This window comes from Carcharhinus amblyrhynchos, chromosome 4, assembly GCF_965287045.1.
Source record: "Carcharhinus amblyrhynchos chromosome 4, sCarAmb.v2.hapA, whole genome shotgun sequence".
In the NCBI taxonomy this organism is placed as follows: Eukaryota; Metazoa; Chordata; class Chondrichthyes; order Carcharhiniformes; family Carcharhinidae; genus Carcharhinus; species Carcharhinus amblyrhynchos.
The window spans coordinates 15,028,392-15,043,446 of NC_137327.1; the positions used below are offsets into that span (position 1 = coordinate 15,028,392).

The 15,055-nt window shown below is 44.0% G+C and overlaps 1 protein-coding gene and 1 pseudogene across 1 annotated transcript in view; both read right to left on the reverse strand.

Annotated features, from left to right (window-relative positions):
• The window catches only part of LOC145341794 (rifampicin phosphotransferase-like), a 175,706-nt gene that overhangs the window by 84,786 nt on the left and 75,865 nt on the right, over window positions 1–15,055 (reverse strand). Inside the window, exons 9-14 of the mRNA XM_080186727.1 lie at window positions 10,402–10,529; window positions 9,717–9,873; window positions 8,152–8,338; window positions 3,400–3,506; window positions 3,186–3,227; window positions 1,676–1,871 (exon numbers count right to left, since the gene is read on the reverse strand). Coding sequence (XP_080042853.1) covers window positions 1,676–1,871; window positions 3,186–3,227; window positions 3,400–3,506; window positions 8,152–8,338; window positions 9,717–9,873; window positions 10,402–10,529 — 817 coding nt within the window. The remainder of the gene's footprint in view (window positions 1–1,675; window positions 1,872–3,185; window positions 3,228–3,399; window positions 3,507–8,151; window positions 8,339–9,716; window positions 9,874–10,401; window positions 10,530–15,055) is intronic.
• LOC145342753 (U4 spliceosomal RNA) lies at window positions 3,734–3,806 on the reverse strand (annotated as a pseudogene).

A 15,055-nucleotide genomic window follows, 5' to 3' on the forward strand; every position in this document is an offset into this window, starting at 1 on the left:
TTTTGCTCAGATCTGAAAAGATCACAGTTCAGTTTTGATCTCTCATGTGTATTCAGCACTTGACGTGGAGCCTGTCCAGTGGTGTTTCCTCACCTCCTGGGAGGCAATGCTAATTTCGGTTGTTTAGGCTGTACTTTTCAAATGATTATAATTGCTGAAAATACAACAAGTTACAGGAAAACCTGTTGATCATAGAATCCCTACAGTGCAGAAGGAGGCCATTTGACCCATTGAGTCTGCATAGACCACAATCCAACCCAAGCCTTATCCACGTAACCCCACATATTGATCCCGCTGATCCCCGACACTATCAGGGGTCAATCAACCTAACCGCATATCTTTGAACTGTGGGAGGAAACCCATGCAGGCACAGGGAGAATGTGCAAACTCCTTACACAGACAGTCACCCACAGCTGGAATTGAACCCAGGTCTCTGGCGCTGCGAGGCAGCAGTGCTGACCACTGTGCCATCGTGCCACCCCACTGATAACAATGTAATTTAGGCAGGTGGCGAGAAATCATTTGCTCAGGTGTAGGATTCCAGAACAATGGGAGCATAACCTTAAAGATAGAGTTGAGCCATTCTGGGGTATTGTCAGAAAGCACTTCTTCACACAAAGGGGCAGGAGAAATCTGACATCTCACCCTCCAGAAGCTGGTTGAGGATAGGTCAATTGAACATTTCGAAACTGAGATTATTGGTTGACAAGGGTATTAAAGGTTACAGAATCAGGGGAGGTAAATGGAGTTAGCATTCATACCCAACCTGATCTAAGGGAATGGTGAAAAAGATCTGTGGAGCTGGAGGGCCTTCCTCTGGTCCATTTCACGTGTGCCATGCCCAAAGATAGGTCCTTCTCTCATGTTCACTAAAGTTTCATTTTGAGTGCTATTCTTGGCAGTTTCTGTCAGTGTTGGCTTGCTATTCGCCTGCAGTCTCGGGTCAGGGTGAAGAAGCAGGACCTAGGTCTATCTTACCCAGAACAAGAACTAAACCATACTGTTGCCATTATTCTAAACCACACATGAGCCATCTGGCTAATTAAGTTAAGCAGCCCACACTTAATCTTATTCCCTTATTTATAACTGAGCACATCATAACAATGAGTTTCATCAGAACATTAAGAACAATTGAAGAACAGGTTTTATCCATATAACCACAAGCCCTGAGTTCAAAGTTGCATAATTCAAGTTATTTATATTACAACTTAATTAACAAACAAATTCCCATTTAGCTGTATGTTTTAGAAAAGAATAGAACATCTACAGCGCAGTAGGAGGCTGTTCAGCCCATCAAATTCTGACAACAATCCCACCCTGTAACCCCACATACTTACCCTGCTAAGCCGTCTGACACTAAGGGGCAATCTAGCCTGGCCAATCCACCTAACCTGCACATTTTTGGAATGAAACCGGAGCACCTAGAAGAAACCCACACAGACAGGGGGGAAAAATGTGCAAACTCCACACAGACAGTCACCCAAGACTGGAATTGAACCCAGGTCCCTGGCACTGTGAGGCAGCAGTGCTAACCAATGTGCCAAAAATGCTGCCCCCTTTATTCAAAATAGGCAACGCTAAATTATAGGTGAACAAGAGAATTTGCTACCTTAATTCTGGTTTAACCCTTGTTATTATATTCTTATAAATGCATGAGTTCTCCTGTTCTTTTTACCTGCTCAAAACCTTTCAGTCCCAGTTTTGTCACGAGTTGCCCTGCAGCAGATGCATCCCCTGTGTCCTCCCAGACTGCACTGGACCTGACGGCCAATCGTTCCTTTGCTCCCAGCAGTCTCAACTCTGCAAGCTGATCATGAATGGCCCTTTCTATCTCTGGAACCAGTTTGGTTTTCCTGAACAATTCAACGCATCTGGTGAAGATGAAAAGATCGGTCATGTATTGAATTCCGTTCAACTCCAAGTGTTTTGATCAGACATCTAAAAGAGTGTTTTTGATCTCGAAAGGAAGCCTCTGTGTTATTTATTTTCTAATTAAGTGTGACATTTGATAATGTGCCACTTCAAAAGGTCATCATGCAAAATAAAAACTCATGTAGTACAACATTGGCACTTAGTCAACCAGCTAAGCAATTGCCCCAGTATGACCTGTCTACAAGGCTAGGAAAAATCAAACCCAACCAATCCGTCAGTCCACATAAGTCTACTCTCAATCATCAGCAAAGTAATGGAAGGTATCATCGACAGTGCTGTCAAGCAGCACATGCACAATGGTAACTTGCTTACCAATACTCAGTTTGCATTTTGATGGATAACTCGGCTCCAAATTTTATTACTACCTTGTGTCAAACATGGGCCATCGCAGCTGAATTCTAAAAGTGAGGTGAGAGAGATTGGCCTCAGCATTGAGGCAGCACTTAACCAACTGTAGCCAAAATAAAATTTATACCAGTGAGGAAAAACTCTCTGACATAGCCCAAAAGATGGTTATTGGAGACTGATCAACCCAGGCCCAGAACATTGAGTCATAGAATCCTGCAATGCAGAAGGAGGCATTCGGCCTATCAAGTCTGCACTGACAACAATCCCACTGAGGCCCTATCCCCATAACCCCATGAATTTACCCTAGCTAATCCCCCTGACAGTAAAGGAGAAGTTGGCATGGCCAATCCACCTAACCCATACATCTTTGGACTGTGGGAGGAAACCAGGGCACCTGGAAGAAACCCGTGCAGACATGGGGAGAATATGCAAACTCCACATAGGCAGCGACTCAAGCTGGGAATCGAATTCAGATTCTTGGTGCTGTCATGCATGTAATCACTGGCCTACATTGGTTCCTGATCCAGCAGGTTCTTGATGTTTCAATTTATATCATTGTACCTTCGGGGTCCATGACCAACAAACCTCTGATCCCTTGAGCATTGATCTCGTTACCAGTGTTGTCACATCTCAGGGTTACTCCCAATGCTAAAAAGTCACCCTCACTTTGAACTCTACCAGGATTTTCCAGCCATACCTACCACAGGGATCATCTGATCCAACCCAAAGTCAACGGGCTTTAGGCTGGGTCTCCAAATGCCCTGCCGTGACAGGGCTGTAAAATCTTGGCCTGTCATTACAGCCCTATTCTTACAAAAACCTGCAACTCACCAAAGCGAGGTCGCAGGGAAAATGCTGGTGGACAATAAATGCTGTGGGAAGAAAGGAGCTATGATTGCTTTTACCTTTCGCACACTTGTTGAAGGTTTCCATTTTTACGTGTGCTACTGAAATACAGAAAGCATAATTAAAAATGAGGAAGTGATGGCAGACGACGGAATTCAAACATATGGCAATTCAGCGTGGTGTCAATTGTAAAGTGCAACTGAAATTGCATTGATCAAACACCGAAAATCAATTTGGAACCTTCCAATCATTAAAGTAAGTGAATGAGTATACCAGGTCACATCGTTCAGCTCTGCTACGACTTGGCGAAGGCTGCTGTTCATTTTCATCTGGTATTCCAGGGCTGCAATAGTGACACACAGGCCTGTAGGCACAAAAAACTGGCAGACAAAATATAGCAGGATATTAGATAGAGTCACAGAGGATATTAACCCTGGCTGAGCTGCTATTATTTGTCACCTTAATTTGATTACAGTGTTGTCCCTAGTAAATTGTTGCAATGTTTGGTTCAAACACACAAGAATGTAGCGGCTCCTAATGGCTGCAGCCTTAGCACCATGAAGGGACTGGAAAGCCTCCAGGGCTTGAGTAGCTGAACTGGCAATCTCTCAGCTTTCAATAAGCAATAATCGCTCCTCGGTTAAACCTTAACAGCTGCGATACTGCCACTGTGCAAAGGCAATCTCTCAACTACATTCAGCCATGCCAAATAAAATTAAAAGCCAGAGGTCAAACAGCAGTCACATTTGGGATTGATCAAAGGTTACACACGGGGGGTTTGGATTCGCAGTAGTGGGTGTAGCAATCCCAAGAATTGCAGCATCTGATACCACAAGATGAGTGGTGTCTGGAGATTTGCTGATGCATTCCAAAGTTCACCAGGTATCTTGTTTCAATTATTGGATAGAAATGGCTTGACACAAACTTTGCTTATTTGGATATATTCCTGGGATTTTTTCCTGCTGGGAAGTTCAAGGCTGTTGGAATTTCGAACAGTCTGCATTGAGAATGAATGGTCATCATTATCACTAGTTTTTGGCTTTGTCTGCACATCAATTATGTCATCATTTTTATATGCTGTTTCAGGTTTGATTAACTGCTACAAGAACTAGACAATGTTCTTCCAACATACCATGTCAAAACATCGAGGCCTACAGCAGTCTTGGTAAATAGTACTACGATAATTGTCCAACATTAATAAGTAACACTATTGCCTCTGATCACCAAGTTGCAGGTTCAAGTCCAACTTCAGAGACTTAAGCACATAGTCCAAGCTGAAGCACCAGTGTAATACCAAGGGAGTGTGAAGTTAAAGTTGGCTCTCTTAGCTAAAGGATGTCATGAGGCCATTTTGAAGAAAGGCATGGGAGTTCAGTAAAGTTTACTAACTAGTCACAAGTAGGCTTACATTCACACTGTAATGAAGTTATTGTGAGAATTCCCTAGTTGCCACACTCCAGTGCCTGTTCAGGTACACTGAGGAAGAATTTAGCATGGCCAATTCACCTAACTGCGCATCTTTGGACTGTGGGACAAAATCAGAGCACCTGGAGGGAACCTACGCAGACACAGTGAGGATGTGCACACAATGGCCCAAGCCAGGAATCAAACCTGGACCCCTTGAGCTGTGAGACAGCAGTGCTAACCATCATGCCACCCCCATTGTTCCTGGTGTCCTAGTCAATATTTATCCCACAATCTGTACCGTAAGAATGAATTCTCTCATTATTAGCGCATTGTTGTGTGAAAATTGGCAGCTGCATTTCCTACAGTGCGTCAGTGAGTGCAGTTCAATGGCACTCAATTAATTATTAAGTGCTTTGGAATATCCTGAGGTCATTAAAGGCAGTGTTGAAATGCAAGAATTTCTCCTTAACTTACAATGTGGCACAAAGGAAATGCCGATCCAATAACGTCTCACTGGATTTTTATCAGCCAGACCACCCACTCAATGGTGATAAAAATATATTAGATAGAAAAATCCTGAAGGCACAATGCTATATGTAATCCAAAGCACGTGGATCTACTTTATAACATAGAGATATGTAACATAAGATCGAGGTATGGAACTAATTTTCCCTCCAGTAAAGTTATGAGATGAAAAAGTCAAAATTCCACATAGGCACACAGAATTATTTTATTAGACATATGAATACAGTAAGAGGGCTCACAACACCAGGTTAAAGTCCAACAAGTTTATTTGGAATCACGAGCTTTTGGAGCACAGCTCCTTCATCAGGTGAGCACTCCCAAAGCTTGTGATTCCAAATAAACCCGTTGGACTTTAACTTGATGTTTTGAGACTTCTTACTGTGCCCACCCCAATCCAATGCCGGCATCTCCACATCACATATAAATATATTAAGTATAGGTTAATGTGATAGGTTACATTTAGTGTACGGGACAGCAGGAAAATGAGTAAATGTGCAAAGTTTCATTGCATCAAGGGTACCGCCATTAAACCTTCACATTTTCCAAAACTTTATGGATTGCGCCTACAGCTGTCCAATAGACATTTATCTGATTTTGTTTTCTAAAAAAGCGCACAGAGAGAAAAACAAAATGAGAAGTATATTAAAAAAACCTTTTTCGGATTAACAGTCAAACTGTGAAACCTGTTCAGCCATCCCTGAATCAGAGTGGGGCTGAAAGGAAGGTGAGGATATCAATTATGATATCATTTTATCTCTCTCCCACACTATAGCAAGGATGGGTTTGGGGTGAAGCAAGAGATCTACAGTATGGAGGCTGGCAATGGAAAGATGCATGCTGTTTTAGAACCCACTTCTGACAACTGGAAAATGGCCATGGTTGGCGCTGGGAAGTTTTCTTTGTGCAGATTTTTTGCATATGTAGCCCATCAACATCTGGTGCGACAAAGCATGTGAACAGCAAAGCACTAAATACCATCATAAAATTCCCCTCTAAGTCATACGACATCCTGACTTGGAACTGTCTCACAATTTCTTCATTATCGCTGAGTCAAGGTCCTGGAACTCTATGCCTAACGGCACTGTAAGCTTATCGATACCACAAGGACTGCAGAGCTTCAAGAAAGCAGCTCACCCTCACCTTCTCAATGACAACTGGGAAAGGGCAATAAATACTCATCTTTATAGTGATGTTCTGAAAGATTAGATAATGCTGTCAATGGGAGTAATGCAGCAGAAAGTTAGAAAAGGACTGGAACAGCTAGATGTGGAAAGGCAGCACCAGGAGTGGCGGAGGCATAATGGCATTGTCGCTGGAGTAGTAATCTGGAGACGCATGCTAATTCTCTGAGGTCAGGAGTTCAAATCCCGCCATAGCAGATGGAGAAATTTGAGTTCAATAAAATTCTGAAATTGAGAATCAACTGATGACCCTGAATCTACTGTGGTTAAAAACCCATCTGGCTCACAAATGCCCTATTGGGAAGGAAATCTGTTGTCCTTACCTGGTCTGGCCAACATGTGACTCCAGACCTACAGCAACGTAGCTGACTCTTAAAACTCCCTCAGGGATGGGCAATAAATGCTGACCCAGCCAGCAAAGCCCACTTTCCATGAACAAATAAAAAAAAAAGATTGTATAGAACAGCGCAACTTGGAACCTCTCAAGTCTTTCACCTGCTTACATTGTCCACCAGACCAGGCCTCCATTCCTGTGAATATTCAAGGCTCCCTTACTAATGATTGGTAATCCATATTTGCACAAATATTGGGTGTCATCATAGAACTAGTCTTTTGAAATCAAATTCACAAGGCAAAAAATGTAATGCGGGAACCATTAAAAGTATAAAGAACCCTGTGCAGCAATTAAGTCGACAGAAGTAGGAACAATGTGCTTGAAAACGATCTTTTCATTTCTAAGTGGCCAGTTCAATTCCAAAATGTGCAGATCTGATTAAGTACTCAGCTGTATCTGGCAGCTGTTGAAAATCAAAATATAAAATGATCGGAATTAATTTTCCAGGTCACTAGTTCACATCACAAAGAAATAACATCGAGAGAATTGTATCTGATGCATTCTCAATACGAGTTGCCCCTGCTACATGAGAATATTTGAACGTTGATCTTTCCGATGTTCACATAGAAGTCTCTGTGGTGACTGAGCATGACGGAGGAAGTACAGATCTGCTCCCAAAGATCTCCCATCTATTTAAAGTAGTGGATAGGGAGGGACCCATGGATAGTTCACCTGTGAGTTTATGAGCTGAACAGTCGAATCAGCCAATTGAATTATTTTGACAATATGTCTGTAATACATAACGCTCACTGACTGGCAGCTACATCAGTGGTTAATACTGCTGCCTCACAGCATCAGGGACCCGGGTTCAATTCTGACCTTGGGTGGTTATCTATGTGGAGTTTGCGCATTTTTTTAAATTTTTGTTTTATTTGTCACAAGAAGGCTTACATTAACACTGCAATGAAGTTACTGTGAAAATCCCCTACATTTCGACACCTGTTCAGGTACACTGAGGGAGAATTTAGCATGGCCAAACGCACCTAACCAATATGCCTTTCGGACTGTGGGAGGGAGCCGGAGGAAACCCATGCAGACACAAGAACATGTAAGCTCTGCACAGACAGTGACCTGAGTCAGGGTCCCTGGCCCTGTGAGGCAGCAGTGCTAATCACTGTGCTCCCCATGTGAGTTCCCTCTGAATACTCCAGTTTCCTCCCATATTCCAAAGGTGTTATTGACCATGCTAAATGGCCCCTTAGTGTCAGGGGGGCTAATGGGGTAAATATGTGGGGTTATAGAGATAGAGCCAGGATGGGATTCTTGTTGATGCTAACTCAATGGGCCGAATGTCCTCCTTCTGCACTGCAGGGATTCCATGATTCGATCTCCAGCATGAATTATTCTAATCAAAAACCCTATTCAAGTGAGATGATAGGGATGGGCTTTAGCTCCAGGCAAGCCCTGACCTTACAGCCCTGCTAAAACTGCTTTCAGACTCATGCTCAATCCCTGTTTTGTCCCTCACCAACAAAAATTCAACACAACATTCCCGCCACCTCACCTTTCTTTACCCACCTGATTCCCGAGGCGTTTCCGCATTTCTGTTAGCTGTGCCAGCTGAGCTCCTTTACTGCCCACCACTGCAGTGCACTGGCACATCTCATCAGAGAGCGCCAACACCAACTTGGAGCACTCTGGCGCCGCAGGTTCCTGGAACGGTTCAGCTGGCATTAAGTCTGGAGCCTGTCGGCCACTTTCATTTCTGACAGATGGCAAAAGAAACCCATTACTTGCTCAGCATGAGGGAAAAATGCTTTTAAGAACATAAGAACATAAGAACATAAGAACATAAGAAATAGGAGCAGGAGTAGGCCATCTGGCCCTTCGAGCCTGCCCCGCCATTCAATAAGATCATGGCTGATCTGTCGTGGCTCAGTTCCACTTTCCCGCCCTCTCCCCATAACCCTTAATCCCCTCTCTTATCAAAAACCCATCAACCCGCTTCTTAAAAATATTTAGCGAGGCAGCCTCCACCACTTCAACGGGCAGAGAATTCCAGAGATTCACCACCCTTTGAGTGAAGAAGTTCCTCCTCAACTCCGTTCTGAACCGCCCCCCCTTTATCTTGAGGCTGTGCCCCCTAGTCCTACTGTCTTTTTTGAGCGGGAAGAGTCTTTCCACCTCTATCCTATCCATCCCATTCATCATCTTATACGTCTCAATGAGATCTCCCCTCATTCTTCTAAACTCTAACGAGTACAAGCCTAGTTTATTCAGCCTCTCCTCATAGCTCAACCCCCTCAACTCCGGTATCAGCCTAGTAAACCTCCTCTGCACTCCCTCCAAGGCCAAAATATCCTTGCGCAGGTGCGGCGCCCAAAACTGCACACAGTACTCCAGCTGCGGCCTCACCAATGCCCTATACAGCTGCAGCAAGACCTCCCTACTTTTATATTCAATCCCCCTCGCTATGAAGGCCAGCATCCCATTCGCCTTCCTGACCACCTGCTGCACCTGCAGGCTGGGTTTTTGCGACTCATGCACAAGGACCCCGAGGTCCCTCTGCACCGTCGCCTGCTGCAGTTTTTCGCCACGTAAGTAATAGTCCTTCCTACCATTCTTCCTACCAAAGTGGACCACCTCACACTTGCCAACATTAAATTCCATTTGCCATTTCCTGGCCCATTCGCCCAGCCTATCTAGATCCTTCTGCAGACTCTCCACACCCTCCGCACAATTTGCCTTTCCCCCAATCTTGGTGTCATCAGCAAATTTCGACACCCTACACTCGGTTCCCTCCTCCAGATCATCTATATAAATGGTAAATAGCTGAGGCCCCAGCACCGACCCCTGGGGCACCCCACTAGTCACCAACCGCCAATCCGAATAGCACCCATTGACCCCCACTCTCTGCCTCCTATTTGACAACCAATCCTCTATCCACGCTAACACCCTACCCCCAACTCCATGTCCTCTGACCTTCTGCAATAACCTCTTGTGAGGTACCTTGTCAAACGCCTTCTGAAAATCCAGAAAGACCACATCCACCGGCTCTCCTCTATCCACCGCCCTAGACACATCCTCATAGAACTCCAGTAAATTTGGTCAGTATATGGATTAGCTTTTTACAGAAAACATACCTGTAATGAAATTCAGCTATACCCCAGCCGCGAACAGTTAAATTCAAACGGTAGTTGGCCACACATTCATGGATTCTACTTTCCCAATTTAGTCCGCCATACATGACAGGGGAAGCACTTTTATCAATTGACACTTGTAGGTGATATAACTGGCCTTCTGTAGCAAGAGAGAGAAATGTGTAATAATATCCATTTTAAAAACTGACAATTTCCAAAGGTCTAGCTAGATATATACACTTCTATATTTTAATAACCCACATGGTTTGTAGGTTGTATTTCCTATAATCAATGCTATAGGATGACATGGTGGCACAGCGGTCAGTACTGCTGTCTCACAGCGTCAGGGACCCGGGTTCAATTCCAGCCTTGGGTGACTGCCTGTGTACAATTTGTACGTTCTTCCCGTGTCTACGTGGGCTTTGTCCAGGTGCTCTGGTTTCCTCCCACAGTCTAAAGATGTGCAGATTATCAGATTGGCCATGCTCTTTCGTGTCAGGGTAAATACGTAAGATTACGGGACCTGGGTGGGATTGTTGCTGGCACAGACTTGATGGGCTGAAGGCGCTGTGGGGATTCTATAAATACACAGCACAGCACAGTTTTATAACATGATTTATTGCATCTGTCCAGCAATACGATATGTAAATGTAGAAGCACAAGAGTACACATTCTCCCATAATCTTACCTGCTGTAAATTTGAATCTGTACAGGTCAGCAATGATCCCATCATCAGCAATATCCGCTAAAGAAGCATCTGACCAGTCAATCGCAACCTTGCTCCCATTTGGAAACATCACGTAACCTATAACCATACTGGAAAGACATCATCAGCTATTTACAAACTGAACAAGTTGAAGCTTCTTCTGATGTTATTCTACATTAATGTTATTCTACATTATTCTACACAAAGTTTCTTACTGTGCAGACTTTTACATTGTTAGATGTATTAAAACTTTTGATTGCTAATATTGCATAATTCCATTTGCCAGGTGATTTGGTATTGAAATATGTAAAGGATGTACACATATCAATTCCAGTGGCAGCCGTCAGTCTCATTAGATGGTGATGCCCAACTCTCAGTGTAAAACTCATCGGCCATATTGTGTTAACTCTCTCCCACTCTTGGCTACTTGAATACATTCTGAGTGTAAATAAACTAATCCTTTGAGCTCATCTTCTCAGGAGTTTGCTCTGGAGTTTTTAATAGAATACTGGATTGCACCAAATCTGAGGAATTGGGAATATGGTACTGCTTTTTAAAGAGAGAAACAACAAAACACCTTTCTATCTATGGGTAGATTATGAAAGAAAAAAGCTGGTCTTGTTTAAATTAACTCCTTCTATGTCCATGATACAAACCAAGCCCGGTAATGATACAGTGACAACAGGGACAGGTATAGGGTGCTACTGGGAGTCTTCATCATAACCCTATACACAAGCATCCTTCGGATGGCAGTCACTCTCAACAGATCAGAGTAGGTATGGATTTGTATTCTGCTGAGTGACAAAGCAGAACTATTCAAGTACAATGATACTCTTCTCACTCTGAGGAAGGAGAAGTAATCCTAAACACACTTTTTCCTCAGATGGTGATGGCTAACACGAGGGTACATAGCTTTAAATTGAGGGATTATAAATATAGGACGGATGTCAGAGGTAGGTTCTTTACTCAGAGGGTAGTAAGGGTGTGGAATGCCCTGCCTGCAGCAGTAGTGGACTCGCCGACTTTAAGGGCATTCAAATGTTCATTGGATAGGCATATGGATAATATTGGAATAGTTTAGGTTAGACGGTCATTAGATTGGTTCCACTGGTCGGTGCAACATCGAGGGCTGAAGGGCCTGTACTGTGCTGTAATGTTCTATGTCTTATGTTCTACAATCTGCTCCCCCTGCACCTGCGAGATTACCACATCTGGCTGGTCATCCACTCATGCGGTTGACATGTAAAGGGCAGGACATCGCAGGAAGCTTGCTTCATGGAATGCAAGGATACTTCGAGACGTCAGGACTGAGACAAGAGCACTGAACAGCCCTTATAGGCAGAATGTTGGGGTGGTACAACATCAACTTGCTGCTGTAAGTGAAACAAGACTCACTGAGGGGTTAGCAAGTCCAAGGACCAGCCTCAACATCAGGTGTGAGCTTTACCTTTCAATCTGCGTGAACAAGCAAACTTGACTTGGCCCATAACAGGATTAATCATCGACTCATGATTCTTTGTTTGAGTCATGTCCCTGTCAGTAACCAGTATAGGGCACTCATGAGTAGAATTATAGAATCATAGGATCCTTACATTGTAGAAGGCGGCCGTTCAGTACATCATGTCTGCACCGACTGTACGAAGCTGATTTACCCACGCTCTATCCCCGTAATCCCACGTATTTACCTTTTTGATCCCCCTAATCTACACATCTCTGGACACTAAAGGGCAATTTGGCATAGCCAATCCACATAACCTGCACATCTTCGGAGGAAACCGGAGCACCCGGAGGAAACCCACACACAGATGGGGAGAATGTGCAAACTCCACGCAGGCAGTCGCTCAAGGCCGGAATCGAATCCGGGTCCTTGGTGCTGTGAGGCAGCAATGCTAACCAATGTGGAGTCCCCAAGACATTAGTGTCCATGCTACAACAATGACACATATAGACAATGTCAAAGATGCATTATAATGAGGACCTCTGCGAAAGAACCAGGACAAACTCGTGGAGCCCTGACTATAACACATGGAGTGGAGTACTCAGGCAGCATGGTACCCCAGAGAAACTGCAGTAGCCACATTGTTTCAAGTGCAGTGATTTGAATTAACAATCACAAGCACCAACTTCCAGGAAGCAGACAAACTGAGAACAACATGGATGCACCCCAGATCTAAACACATGGACGTGATTTTTGCAGTACATCAAATTCAAGAAAATTCAAAAGGACCTCTATTTGGGGTTAATTGCCCTGACCAAGTCCACTGTGTAGGCCAGTGGAGGTTTCTGCACAAATATGGCTTCCCTGAAAAGATTATCAGTGTATTTAGCTAATTCCTGAATGGCCTGATGCCCAGTGTGATGCAAAATGGCATTTCATCAGATGCCTTTTACCAATGGCAGCATATCTGTGGCTGTGTACTGACTCCTGCTCTGCTTGTCACATACTCATGATGTGGGTATGCCGGCGTTGGACTGGCGTAAACACAGTAAAAAGTCTGACAACACCAGGTTTTAGTCCAACCTATTTATTTGATAATATACTCACAAGCTTTCGAGGGACACCCTCTTCGTCACCCTCTCCATTCACCTGACGAAGAGGGTGTCCCTCGAAAGCTTGTGAGTATATTATCAAATAAATAGGTTGGACTAAAACCTGGTGTTGTCAGACTTTTTACTGTGTCACACACTCTGCAGCCATGGTCTCATAACGCACCCGATTCGGGAGTACACATTCAATTTAGGACAGATAGCAACCTCCACATCTTGCAAAGGACAAGAAGTTTCAACTTTATCAATCACTTTTGCTACAGTCGTACAACGTTTTGGTGAGACTGCATGCGTGTGGAGTTTTAGTCTTCACATTTAAGAAAGGATATACTAGCATTGGAGGCAGGACAGCAAAGGTTCACTAGGTTGGTCCCTGGGATGAACAGGTTGTCCTATGACGAGAGGTTGAGTAAATTGAGCCAATATTCTCTGGAGTTTAGAAGAATGAGAGGCGATCTCATCGGAACCTGGGGGAGACAATGGCCCAGTGGTATTATCGCTAGACTATTAATCCAGAGGCTCAGCTAATGTTCTGGGGACCCGTCTTTGAATCCTGCCACAGTGGGTAGTTGAATTTGAATTCAATAAGGGGTGCTTGGAATTAAAATTCTACTAAGGTTACTCATGTATACTGAACAGCTAGCAACTGGTTGAACTCTTGTTTGGGGATGATTATCCTCTCACGACAAAAAGTCCAGAGCACATTGAACTGCTTGTTGACTGCTCTAACCTTGCAACACTCCTGAAAAGAACAGGTGTCTTGTACCAGTCCACCCTGGCTACTTAATCACAGACCTGGCAGTCACTATTTACAACACCATCCTCGGTTCAGTACACAAGCTGTGCTATCTTTTGGGGTATCCTCTGGAGTAACATCACACTGGATGATGAAATCAAGGATTGCCTGGCTAAAGCAAGCTCTGCATTTGGCAGACCCACCCATTACTTTGTAAATAGCATGGAGTTTGTCTCAGAACAAAGATCAAACTCCAACAGGCAGTGATTCTTAAATCACTCCTTTATGACTGTAAGATTGGGACAGCTTACCAGCATCACATGAAACAGGTAGAAGTATTCAGTCTTTGCTGTCTAAATTTGATTTGCAATATTAAGTGCAGGACAAAATTGCCAACACTGTGTACACTCCTTGCACACTGCTGCATGCCTGGCATCCAGAACATGCTGGCTCATCAGAGCTCAGCTTTACTCAGCCACGTGGCTTGCACGGAGGATTCCTGCATTCCAGCGGCAGCACTGTGGCTAGCTGAGTCATATCATGTTCCAAACTTAGATATAGATAACAAGGATACGTATGTTGACTCCTATTTATTGCCTACCGCTCAGCCTTCAACATAACACAAAACTCATCTCCAAACTCTGTGACCTGGGCCTCGGCACTTCCCTCTGCAACTGCATCCTGGACTTCCTAACTCACAGGCCACAATCAGTAAGGATAGGCAACAACACTTTCTCCACAATAATCCTCAACACCAGTTCTTCATAAGGCTGTGTTTTCAGCTCCCTACTGTACTCCTTGTGCACGTATAGCTGTGCAGCCAAAATTCCCCCTCCAATTTGATTTTCAAGTTTGCTGGCGACATCACGGTAGTGGGTCAGATCTCAAACAATGACGAAACAGAGTACATGAATGAGATAGAGAGTCTGGTGAACTGGTCCGGCAATAATAATCTCTCCCTCAATGTCAACAAAATGAAGGAGATTGTCATCGACTTCAGGAAGCGTAAAGGAGAACATTCCCCTGTCTACATCAAGGGGAACAAAGTAGAAAGGGTCGAGAGCTTCAAGTTTTTAGGTCTCCAGATCACCAACAACTTGTCCTGGTCCTCCCATGCTGATACTATAGTTAAGAAAGCCACCAATGCCTCTGCTTTCTCAAAAAACGAAGGAAATTTGGCATGTCAGCTATGACTCTCAGCAACTTTTACAGATGCACTATAAGAAGCATTCTTTCTGGTTGTATAACAGCTTGGTATGGTTCCTGATCTGCCCGAGACTGCAAGAAGCTACAAAAGCTCTTGAATGTAGCCCAATCCATCATGCAAACCAGCCTCCCATCCATTGACTCTGT